The sequence below is a fragment of the Lampetra planeri genome, chromosome 13 (assembly GCF_965212315.1).
Source record: "Lampetra planeri chromosome 13, kcLamPlan1.2.h2, whole genome shotgun sequence".
NCBI classification, from domain to species: domain Eukaryota; kingdom Metazoa; phylum Chordata; class Hyperoartia; order Petromyzontiformes; family Petromyzontidae; genus Lampetra; species Lampetra planeri.
This window is the reverse complement of record NC_136119.1, coordinates 13527169-13540443: the sequence shown is the minus strand read 5'-3', so window position 1 is coordinate 13540443 and position 13275 is coordinate 13527169. Positions and strand designations below refer to the sequence as shown.

At 45.4% G+C, this 13275-nt stretch overlaps 1 protein-coding gene across 6 annotated transcripts in view; it reads right to left on the bottom strand.

Moving 5' to 3' along the window:
• LOC144722095 (E3 ubiquitin-protein ligase NEDD4-like) overlaps positions 1–13275 on the bottom strand; it is a 102033-nt gene that overhangs the window by 35158 nt on the left and 53600 nt on the right. Inside the window, exon 1 of one of the 6 annotated variants that reach the window (XM_078600241.1) lies at positions 1172–2070. The exons of the other annotated variants lie outside the window; for them this stretch is intronic. Within the exon in view, the coding sequence (XP_078456367.1) occupies positions 1172–1351 (180 nt within the window). The 5' untranslated portion in view covers positions 1352–2070. Of the gene's footprint in view, positions 1–1171; positions 2071–13275 lie in introns of those variants that run through there. 6 annotated transcript variants of the gene reach the window in all.

Genomic DNA, 13275 nt, shown 5'->3' with positions numbered 1-13275 from the left:
CCGTGCTGCCGCTCTCATCATGTTACAAAGGATTCATGAAAGAGAGCGCCGCTCAACAGACGTGAAAACCGTGCCAGTGGCAGCCAATTTAGAAAGGGCGTGGGCAGTGCTTGCAGATTATCATCGCAGGTCAACGGATGAAGAGTTACATTTTTCTGCAAATAGAAATCGCTGCTCATGAAGAACGTGTTTTAGCCATACAATGGTTGAAATTTATCTTGATATTGTATAGACTGCATGAACTCAATTGCTAGTTTGAGGTCATACAATTAGATGCATACCAACACTCATTCTACTTACGAAATCGTGTTAAAATTACACTCAATAGATGGTCCGACAGATTCTGAAATGGAATTAAACAGAGCCCCAATTCTCCTGCCTGGATAAATACATGTGGATCATCGACCATAGTACACAATCAGAGCCACTTGATTTAACACACAAAACACAACCTTAGAAAACTCACCCCAACTAACATAACAGAAGAAACACTAGGAACACAAGTCGCTTGTAATAACAACATAATGTTTTTTTTTCATTGGAGTGCTGGCAAGTTCTTAATATAAATCACAAATAATGTTGGAAGAAACAGGGGGGCATGTGCAGCACACTCCGTCACGAACCCGGCGACCCGAGCGATACTCTGAGCCCACGGCTAACATCAGTGGCGAGTGACACCTGCACCAGTCCTGGTTCAGACCCCCGCTTCACCGACCCGCATGAACCATCGTGTGGAGAGTGGCCATATAACCACCACGGGGGGGGGGGGGGGGAAGCCTTCATCCAGCAGCGGATTGACAAAGGTGTAAAATATTGCTGTTGCAATTTTAAACATTAGTTTAAAAGTGTTACATCTTTATTAATTACACTAGAGCAGATTCGATTAAATTAAATATTGGTATGCAAGATCATACATATTTGATGTGCGAATGGAATAACAATGCACTAAAAAAGGCAAATTAAACAATTAAAGTGAACCAACCACGATGAAATTCATGAATTGCTACAAATATTTATATCTCTTGTATCACTGTCGATACTTAATATGCAGGTAACAAGTCCATTTGTATATATCGGGACATAAACAATCTATGCAATTAAAATATTAACATCAAAATGAAACGTACATTTGATAAGACGCACATACTATGAGAGTATTGTTGCCACTCACCCTGGATGTGGTTAAAGCAGCGCTGGAGAAACTGGATAGAAAGAACATCTCGACACAGAGGTGCGGAGGCAGCCAGCCAGACAGACAGACGGCAACACGCGACTGGTCCCTTCTGAGCTCACGGCAGAGTGCTCGCTCACGGACGCAGCGCTGCTTAACAAAACACCACACCCCTCTCATACAACGCCACGTGGTGTGTGTGGCAGCAGCGTGCCCGCCAACAGCAGCAGTGCACGCGGCAAGGTTGTATCACGGAGGCGATCCACAAATCCAATGTCCACAATTTACGGACGGAAATTGAAGATAAATTCCAGAGCCTCATTTGCATGTTCCCAGCATCTTTTTCCTTGAATTAATGACACTCATTGACATCTTTCATTCAAATATTAACACAAAGAGAAGCATATGCGGTATGCAAAAGTGTACTCAAGCAGCATACACGCTTGCTGAATGAAGCTCTGATTTAATGCATTTATATACAAGACTCAAACTACTCCAGCTGCTCAGTTTCATTTTCTTGAATGTTCATTTCGGCCAGCTCAATTAACCTGTTGCACACTCCTCATTTACCTGGAAGATCATTTGAATTGCATGGCATATATAAAGAGGGTGTCTAAATCAGCACGCAAAAGGTGGAGTTTATTGTTATTAAGCTCCGCATGATCCAGATTGTTATTTCATTGTGAGCTGCACTGTCCGCAAGAAGGTAAACTGCAATGTTTCCCCCTTTGCTTCAATATGATACTGTCACAATGAATGGTTTTCCGCTTCCACTTGATTTGACGCGCTGTCAAATAAAGTGTGATGCAACCGAGGCCAACCTTGCAAACAGGACCGTGTTTGTCCGAGAGGGTTGTTTTCATGACAACAATAATCATAATTTCAACCGTCACGCAACGCGCAGTATTCACTCGCTCCCGAAGAAAGGAACGACGCAGAGGCGCAAACAATCACCGGTGGGAAAGCAGCGCCAGGACGGCCGGCACCAACATTTTCCCAAGCTCTGCAGTTCTCTACATATGTAAGGTTGTTATCGGCCCACGAATGCAAGTCTTCACAATTCAGAGCAAACTCACACATGAGAGGGGGCAACACTCTATCCCATACAGAGGAAACAATTTGAGTCCACACATTTGTTCTACCGCATTCTCGTGGCGACGCCCACTCGAAGGGAGTTTCGCAAACATCTGTGTGTGGATCACCAGCGCTCACGGCATACAGGTGTGTTCCATCACCGCACTGGTGGCGATTATATAATTGTTGCATTGCTTAACAGCAACACTCAAGGGCACATTAAATAAGAATACCTGCACTTTACATGAGAGAATTAAAAGGCATAGCCCTGCAATGTCTTGCCACAACCGGTGTCTGGGCCTCCACTGGAGGGAGCTCCGGGGAGCCCCTCCACATGGTCAGTCTAACAGGTAGCAGGCTTTGGGGACCAACATTATCCATAATAAAAGTGTTTTGCGTTAGATCGCGTAAATATAAATATGTACAATGCTGATTTAACGACACCTCCAGAGAGCATTTACTCTACCCTTCGACAAAGGCCACGCATCATGGAACAGGTGCGAGTACGCACACTTGACCCCATCACACACGATCTGCTGATCAACTAACTCCGGCGAACCAATTTATACCGTGGGTGGAGAGAGGCGGTGTGCAGGTGTGGGGGGGGGGATTGAAGAAACTTGCCCCTCAATATCAACAGCTACACCGGGAGATGGAATCGAATCGCCGGCGACCTCCGGATTGCAAGTCCAGTGGGGTGTCAACCAGTGCACACCACAGCGGAGGCGTGCGTGGCGCAGTGGGGTCCCCCCCCCCCTTGGGGAAAAACAAATACCACCAAGGAGATAGAGGAGTGGAAATAATTAACTTGATGAAGAGCTCAAAAGACTCTAAATAACAATAAGCCGGCTCACGCGCTGGACATTAGTTATATAACAAATGGGAGGAATTATGGGAGTCAGGTGAAAAACACTGGCAAGGGGTTTGAATTAAGTGGGTCAACGAGACGCAGAATAATGCGCGTGAGAGCGCACAGCGCGCCTCTCGCATAGTCTCAAAGTTTCACCAACGAGTCATTCCTCGCCGCACCGGCGACCACCGGGCAACTCCTGCATTGTGGAGTCTGCCACACGGGGAGCAGCAGCGTTCTCCGTGCCACTCGAGGCAGAGGCCAAGCCGCGGCTGTGAGCGAGCAGCTCGACCTCTCTGGAGGCACAGGCGCTCTCGAGAGGCGCTCGGCGGAAGCCAGGGGCTCTGCCGGCGTCGTTTGGAAGCGCCGCGCTATGCGGCCGGACAGTGGCGGCTGCTTTTTCTGCCACCAGAAATAGCAGCCTAAGAATAGAGTGTGTTCTCTGTAAACAGACATGGAAACAGCAGATTTAATTAGGAGCGTGGACCTTTCTTAACCCTCGTTCGGCGCACACTGTTTAAGCGGCTTCCCAAACGGTGCAGCTAGTTGATCGCGTTTTCCTTATTATTCTCCACAGTGCTCCACATTCCAGGCAATGCATCGCAATGCAAAGCCGATGTTGGGGCAATGGATATCACGGTCAAGCGTTGTGCGTGCCAGTCACTGCCATGTGGCGGTTTGCGCTCGCACGCTAAGTCGTTGTGCTTTAAATACCCTGAATTACCACGCGCTCATTTCGCGGATATGGAGAGTCGTGCGGCAAATTCGTCCAATAATACCCAGTGTACCCACAATTCTTTGCCCCGTGGGGGTTGAGTAACAATGGCGACTAACCTCGCGGATGATAGGATCTGTAACATTGGTCCTCCCCTGTAACCGCATGGATAATATGAGTTTCGTCAGCGTATCATTTTTTTTTAAATATGGCGTGCATTTATAAACATTTTGTCGAATATGGGTAATGCTATGAAAAAATGACTAACCTTGCGATTTTTTTCGCTTACAGCTAACATGCTTTAAATAATGCCAGGCAGTGTTCCGTAACAGAGGTGGAATTCAAACTAATGAACCCCTTTCACTGCGTTTCCTGAGTGGCGAGCTGACCCCGACGGTGGCCCGGCTAGCGTGCCGCCAGCACCAGTAAACCTTGCAGAAAAGGGTTTGCAATTACAAAGCTCACTTTGGTTTGGAGCGTCTTCAGTGTCCTCACAGTGATGGCTTTAGGAGCAGAGTAACTCACACCCATCACCTTACGACCTGCGAAACAATTCCCATGAGCTACCGTCGCCGTAAGCCATTTCGGAACAACACTGCCACCAGGCTCACGGGGAGTTCACGGCCACCGTCTTTGCTCGTCTCTCTGTGGATTGTACGGGGCTCCTGCCCCGAGTTCAGTCAAATCACTCGCAAGTGTGGAGTTGTGGTGTCTCTACATTATCCACGTGTTACTTTAATGATATGGATTGTTTACGAAAAGCATTGGGCTTATCCACTTTCCTACCATCCACCTCCCTGACCTTTGCCTGGCTTCCTGCCGGGAATAAGTGTGCATTGCCTGGGTCAGTTTCTAGACCTTGGGGTGGAGAAACGAAAGGGCGTTGGTGCAGTGCTGCCCATGGAGACCAAACTGATTGGGCCAAACCAGGATAAACGCAGCACAACAAACGTGGTATCATGGAGACGGGACAGGCGATCAAGGTGCAACAGCACCCCCTGGGCATGCATTTCACGGCATTCCCTCTTCATTTGGAGTAAAATAGGCATTCCTTTACGTTCGATGTTTCGAAAATTCACAGTATTTTAGCCTGCATCGGTAATTTGTTTTACTTCGTTTACCAAGTTAGCACATCATGTTAACACGTAGATCTTCATTAAGATGCTTGATGTAGTTTCAGATGAAAAGTCAAATCTGGCCGCTAAATCTGGTTGTGAGAATTTCTCTTTAACTTACTGCCGCGCTGAAACATTAACGACTGGCGGATTAAACGTTCGTGTGGCACGCGCGACGATTTATTTTGTTTGGCGATGTCACGCGGTGGAGGGTCTTGCGACAACATTTTTACCAGGTCATTCGGTGGTCCAAGACAACAAAATTGTGATAAATTATGGTACCAACTATTATTTTATTAATTATCGTACATCATGGTACTACAGTATTCTTATAGCACGGATTTTAAACATCACATGGCAGGATAGAATTGATTGTGAACTGGCAGCAAAAGGAAATAATCAATGTGAACCACACGACGCGTATGAGCAGTGCGTAGTCTCCAGTGGCGTTCTGTGCGGGGTTATATTGGTTTCCGAAGTAAAACCGCTCGTTAATTATTTATTGAAACTTTCCTACGATAGCAAAATGTACAACCTGATGAGTATATTTGTATCGGTTGGAGCCTCGCACGTAAACGATGAAACGTCTTCCTCGTGTTCGTTGAGAAGGAACTTCTTGTGTGCTTAATCGACTCTTGCCAGGTAATTAAGCACAATAATGAGAATGACATTATAACAGGAGATCATTCATTTTGGAATTAAACATTAACTACCTTAAAAATGCATATACATAATATATGTCACATTAACTTAATAGGATCCCTGCATGGCTAGATTTAATAAATGTTTAAGTAAGACCTCATTTTATTAAGACAAATGTTTCCTGAAACAGAGGAAATATTCAAAACATGAATATGGCGAGAAATCCACCACTATCCTCTATACATATGTAAGCATGTGCAACTTGGCTGTCCAAATGGCTGAAGGTAGCTTAAGTAACCAAACATGTGGAAAGGGGACCTTGAACACATGCTGCTCTTTGAAGATAAACTTACGTAATGCTGCACATGAACCGTGTGGTATATGCATTCACCTGTGAGATGCATGCCTCACTCACGGTTTCAAAAGAAATAAAACGATCGAGTATGTGAACCGCAAATCATTGTCACTCTCTCCACTCAAATCCAGCGAACTATTACAATGCTTCTTGTCTCTACAAATACAAAGGTCTCCCCCCGTATAGCCTAGAAGAGACTTTTGGGGCAAGTGATCTTCACGAGCACCTATGAAGGACAGCATGACACACGTCATGGAGCAAATGCTGGAAAGTAATCCCGCTGTGTTTGAGTCCCCAGCGGATTACGTAACCCGGCCCTCACTCTGCAGCTATAAGCAGATTTAGGATAAAAAATCTTAAAGCAGACACATTTACAGAAACAAAATATACTGCTGGAAAATATCGACTCGGAACACCCACTGCTTTATGGACTTGTGTGTACTTTATCTTGGAGATGGGACAGACCCGCGCCTGTTTATTACGTGTTTTGAGCTGTGTTCCCAAACAAGATCCATTCTTATTTCATATGAACATGAATAGAATGTGGCTGTTGCCCAGGCACTTATTTTTCATTTGCAGGAGATCTATAAAATAAATATGGCTTTTATAAAGTAACAAATCTCGTTAAGTTCAAATTGTACCTTGCATTAATCACAATCGTAACCAAAACATTTAGCAGAAAATCGATAAATTAAGGATGCAACTGAATATTTGCTTTCCATCAGAGGTAGAAACACCTACACCATTGGAATGTGGAAGTTCCCACACAGACTCTGGGCTATCGGTCCTGTATGGCTTGAGCAGGGAAGCATTGCGGTGATATATTGTTATAAACCGCAGCACACCGTGGAACTGGGCCATAATGAACATGGCTATTACGAAATGCGTTTAGTTTTTTCAAAATGAGCTAATATATTTTGCCTGAAAAATGTCCCGCTCGGTACAATTGGCTTCATTGAAATGGAACCGAAGCAGAATAAATAAGCGAGACCCCGCGAAGTTCCCTGCAGCAATGCAGCTGCAGGGAATGGCTGCAGCAAATGTGGTGGTGGCTGGGTTCAGGCTCCTCGCTGGGTCTAAGGCCCAGCGCCCAGCGGGACACTGAGGCCCAGAGAGGTTAGCAGTGGTCCCCCCAGCAACACCGATACAACACACACACACACACGGTACCTTTCCCACCAGACAAAATGATAGAATTTTACAAAGTGAAATAATATTGAGCATATGGCTTTATCCTGTATCTCCTTGTAGGCCATTGCATTGTGATCTCTACTTCATCTCAGCCACAATGTAAAAATATATTTGGCAATGAACCCATTATGTTAAACAAGTTAAGGTACAGCTAAAAAGCCAGTCCTCGCTGTTTGAATTCATATTACATGTAATATACATTGTGAAATTTTATTTTAATTAATGGCATGAAGCACTGTGCTTGAATTAGGTATTATTACATTGCTTACAATTGCAAGAAAGTATATTAATATGATAATTTAGAGAATGTCAATTCACTGTGGGATGAAAGTCTTCCCATACCTTGGCAGGCATGGGGGGTTGTATTAGCATACTTCACCACGCTGGTCAGTCAATACAGTAATGGTAAGCTCACATATCACTTTCCACTCATTTTAGCTGTGGCCGGGAAATTAAGTGAGACCAGCGGGTTTATAGCGCAGCGTGTGAACCAGAGCGCCGCTGCTTCCCGAAACGCTGTCTCCACACACGTACACATTATTTTCACTCTTCAGTACTTAAAAAATACTCCTAAACAATGCAAGCAAATCCAATCTCACCAAAAATGCAAAGCAGCTCATGCCGTTCGAGCATTGCACAGGGACCAGTCAATAGCGAGCCGTGATGAACAGGTCTCCGTACGAAGCGTAATTGGACGCAGAAATTCAACTCCTTTTAAATCTGCTGCTCTATATGCAGCACCGTTAGTTTCAGTTAGCGTGCCGCCCTTTTAATAGAATTTTAAAGCAATCCTTAAAACGATAAACGATAACCCTGCCTCTAAACGACGCGGTAACTGCACCGACGTCAAAATGAAACCAATATTAGTGATCTCCGTGCAACATTAAGACACTTTTGTATGAAGCAAAGCTGTGAATGTATAATACATGACTGTGGTATATCGGCATAGCATTCATTATGCAATTGGTGTTGATTAAATAACCTGCAATTTACAAGGATGCGATTTAAAATTCTGCTTTAAAGCCTCGCATGTGCTCATGGGAAAACCTCACGAGAGCCAATCTCTTGCTTCATTTTCAGCAGAGAATTAAAACCATTTTAATGACTCTGAAACCTATCAGGATCCGATCAATGCGAATGTCCAAGGTGGTGTCAATACATTATCTCCAACTTGATTTCAACAAACACTGTAAGGTTTTATGAGCTTTTGATTTGAGGGGGTTGGGGGGGTTGAGGTTGAGATCAATCATTGAGGAACATCGTCAACCAATGCGCTGGACAAAGATTTGGGCACCCATGAGGTCACCTGCACAGCGGCCCGACTACAACTTCAACGTATTGTAAGTGCACATCGGAAAAGAAAAAAAAGACCGTTAGGTTAAAAGCACACATCTGAGAATACGCAGGCGATAGTAATTGAGCTGCCGGGGGGGGGGGGCACAACAATTCCCAGGAGGGAAAGGGCTAAATTTAATGCGTGAAATGGATATTTTTTTGGTTTTCAAATGCTGTGTAGGTGTGTAAGTAGAGTACAAAAAACATGCAAGAGAAACGACACGCTTGAACAAACATTCAGATACATTCACCGTAGTCCACGCGACAGATTTTTTTTAACTAACAAAAAAAGCATGTACTACCACGAGACAAAGCCATTCACTGGTCATAGCCACCGGGAATTTCTCAAACCAACATCAATTAACATAGGCAGCACCTGTGTATGCTCAGAAGCACAGCTAAGGCATGTACAGAGACGTTCACAAATGGCCTGCGATTATTTATGGGACACTTGCCTCTTTGAATTTTGAAAAGCTACATTTTCCAAGCCTGCCACTTAAGGGAAAATTTATCCCAAAAAATAAAATGGATCCTGTTTCACAGATACGCGGCCAAGCTCTATGTGTTTGGGCACTCGCACGCGCGGTCGGACGTGCGTCTGTGGTGTGCAGCTTCGTGAATGAGAGAGGAGGAGGAGGCCGTGGCGTCGTCGTAAGGCACGGCCACTGCCCTCTCCTGACCTCACTCTCGCGACGCCACCGAAAGCGTGGGGGCATCGCTCGGGTCTCAACGTCACCGGAGTGCAGCGACTCCGGTGACATTACTCAAAGGCTAGAGGCTTTTTTTTTCCTCGTTAACAAAACTTAAAAAAACTTAACGCGTAACCCTCAGTGGCCAATATTAGGATTCTCTGTTCAAACTCATGGCAAACTGTGGGATACAGCCGGAGCGTAAATATAGCTGGCTACAAAATAAAGGGATACATTGGCTGTTTGTGTGTTGCATCTTCATTAAACAAATGTTAATCGTTAGGCAGCTGGGGCAGACCTCATGGTGGGGACACTCACCACTCAGTCTGCAGAGTGTTGACAATTTTATTCCTGGAACCACTCGGGCATTTGCAGGGTGCCACTAAATAACACCGCCAGCTGTTAAGTACATGTTAAAGACCATGTGACATTGACCACAAGTACACACCATCACGAGCCAGCATCAAATGTTGCAAAATAAATGCGTAGCGATTACAACCATGTAAAACGTAACAAACATTTGAGACCGGGTGCTTTGCAGTGGCCATATGTGTAAACAAAATCACACACCGAATTTTGAGTCACCAGAGCATGTGTCAAGCGAGCTGGAAGCTCCTCGGCCTCAGGTCGTGCTCAACCGCCCCTTTGAAAACTCACCTTCAAAATAACTCGGGAAAATAGGCTCATGTGCAGAATGTAAGCAGCCCAATGGCAGGATAGCACAAAGCATCTCGGAAAAGTGGAACCCAATTGCAATGGCAAAGCAAAAAAAGAAGTCGGCATTTTTTTTCGTTCTTACTAAAACGAGCATTGAGGTGGCACTTCTCTCGTTTAAAGCCAGTGGTGGGAATTATGGTGGCAGCAAATGTGCGTATCTAAGTATATCGAACTTATTTCGCACCGTACATAGCCAAAAGTGCTAATAGGAGGTGCTGGGGAAGGACACACTAAACACACAAAGCAGTTATTTTGTTGATTTTCTCACGAGTCAAGCCACGGGCAGGATTTGAACTCACAACCTTCCGTTTGTGATCCACTCACTCTACCCGAGCCCGCTGCCTGGATCGGAAAGCACTGCGGTTATCAGCAAGCGCAGGCTGCAATGGGGAGGAGCAAGTATGGGTTCTAATGGGTAGGGCATGTGTGCGGGATGGAGGACAGCCTACAGAGATGGGCAAAAAAGTGGAACCCAGAGGTCATAGACCAAAGCCTAAAGCCAGATAGTGGGATACTGTACGAATGGACCTTGGAAGTCGAGTATGTATGCATGATGAACTTCTTTCGCACCATACGTAGCCAAGTGTGATAAATCGGAGGTGGCGGGGAAAGACAACAAACCAAACACAAAAAGCAGTTCTAAAAAAATTAGTTTTCAACCTAGATGATGATTTAAAAGTGCATAGCTCCAGTGGCGTCTTAATATCGGAAGGAAGAGCGTTCCAGACGGCCACAGAAGCGCTTCTGAAAGCGCGTGGATGCAGTGCAGAATTTGCAAAGCAAACTGTGCGGTGATTGTGGAATCCAGCAAAGAATGCAATACCAAAGTATCGTGGCACTAGCAAAGATGTAATGCACACACATTGTATAATAACGTCACATTTCTTTGTTGTTAAGGTCCAGCTTGGGATATTTGGCCACCTAGGAGTGTTTGTGTGGGAGGAAAATGGAGTGCCAAGAGAAAACTCGCACTATACACAGGCAGGTCACAATCGTCTCGCTGATCTCTACGCTAAAGGAGCATCATTTCACACTATCCTATACCATCACACGCTTTTAATTGGATATAAACCCTATATGTAGCAAACCTTCCTGCAAAAATAGAACTTAAACAGAATCCCTGCATCGCCAAAACTCAATCACAACCATCGTTGAAATACATCAGTGTTAAGATGCACTGGGAGAATTTTTTTTATATTTAGAATGGGGAAATGCACTGTAATACCTGATCATATATTACTGCATTTTCCAATAAAACACATCTTCTGGACTTTCTCATAAATCTGGGCTGTCTCATGTTATTACTCGGGTGCCGTTTCGGAAAAGTCATTTTTAAAACATTATTCCGCTTGGTTAGATCCAATATACTAGAAGGTTAAATTTGAAATAAAATATTAATAAGCAAGATATATCACCACACTTCTTGCTCACACTGGTCAGTGCCATTTTTAAATATCAGCAAGATGCGTAGAGGCTACCTTGAGACAAATCCTCCCGAAACAGTAAAACAACGAAATTAATTATCCAAGCGACCACCTTTTTTTATTGCTACGTATGGTGCGTGTACCGACTAGGCAGAACGACTCGGACAGATTGGGCCAAGGTCAAATGCAGACAGAGCCGAGGGCCCCCCCATCCCCTTAAGACTTCACCGGCATCCATTTCGGAAAAGAAAACGCTCTGCCAAGCTCCGCCAGCGTGGCCCTCCTGGCCCGACACCAAGCCAGCTTCACAGGCTCCAGAGAGGAGAAGGAACGAACCCAACGGTCAACGCGCCGCCCTCCGTCTCGGGTCTCCGATGGGGCTGCCGCTCCCCCCCACCCCAGAAATAGCCGGGGAGACACGAGCGGCGGTGGCGCCGCCGCCGCTCTCTCCGCGATGCCGTGGCCGCCAGCGCCCCTCTACCACGCGGCAGGCGCACGCGTGCACGTGCGTTGCCATGGCAATCCACACGACGACGACGCTTTCGCCAGGTGCCGCCGTCATCATCCCTTCGAAGAATCAAGAGCGGCACAAAAGGCATTCTTGTCCTCTCCTACTCACTGCCGTGGGTAGCTATGGTGGACGTGTCTGTGTGTGTGCGTGTTGTGGCCAACTTCCTCATTAGACATCTGGCCCAGTCATGAGGTAAACGTGACCCGCAGGTTAGCGATGTTATTGCAAACATTCAAAAGCTGCTAAGGGCGACAACTACTGCGATTAAAAATAAACAGCACGAAAACATTCCCAGTCATATCTGCACCTGCACTGGAGAAAAGCCTCCTGTCAGTGCGGCTTCATTTGTGGACCAACAACAACAACAACCTCCAAAGGCACTCTAAACCCCTCTCTCCCCAAGCCAGACTCCATTCCAATCATTAGCCAGTCAACAACATAAATCCCTCCACTATCACATATCAACTGATATTCCAATATGGATTTTTCCAATGCTCTTTACGTCGCAATTTAAAATGTAAGAATGTGTTACAATCATTCTGCATACCAACGGGTTTTGAACCCAGGTCTCACGTAATACAAAGACATGTTAAAGTAAAATATGAAAGTTCTCATTGTTTGAGAACCACTGGCTAGGCCTCACCACAACGATCATGCCCTGGCATTGCCTGCAATGCGACCCCCTCCCGCTGTCCTGGCCCAGCGTTCGCAGTTCAACACCAGCAGGCCGCCCTGGTTAATACTGCAAGTGCATTAACTGTGATAATATGGCACCGTCTGCTTTAAGGTGGACGTTAAAGATCCCACTAAGTCAGTCCAAGAAGAGTAGATGTTTGTGTCGGCATCATGGTCCAAATTAGCTCATTTACTCAAAATTACTTCATGGGAAACGCACAGCCATCATCATGGCCTCCTGCTGCAAAAACTTCCCTAGACCCTGCTTATAGAAAAGTTAAGACTCGGTGAGCCTTTTCTGGGTAATCAAGCGGAATAATAATTTTAATTAGAAGCCATCACTGGTGAGGCACAGCAGGAATTCTCACTGTGTTTCACTCGAATGGCCTGCTTCCTACCAATCACTTTGGAGGAGGCTCTTCAAAATGCTCAGAGCAGAGTGAAGACCAGGACACCTCACGGAGGTTTCTGCATGTGTTGTTGTTGTGTTGGTGCTACTATCCAGCTCACTGAAGACAAAACACCTGCTCATGCCTCCCATGCATTCATACGAATTGCTCCATCTCCACCCTGGGGTTAGGATGTCAGCGGAAGCTGGGTTCTTTCCCTTGCAGGATAAAGTACCTTGAGATACAAACTCACCTGCATTATGCAACACCAACCAAGCGCTTTTTTACTTTAAGTAAACATGCCTCCAAAAGACAAATAAATGTGTCTGACAGGTAGGACGTTTAAGTTTTTATGTCACAATCAGGATTTTGAATATTGAATGATACAAAAAAGGCTTTACCCTTTCTGACATAAGCACAGG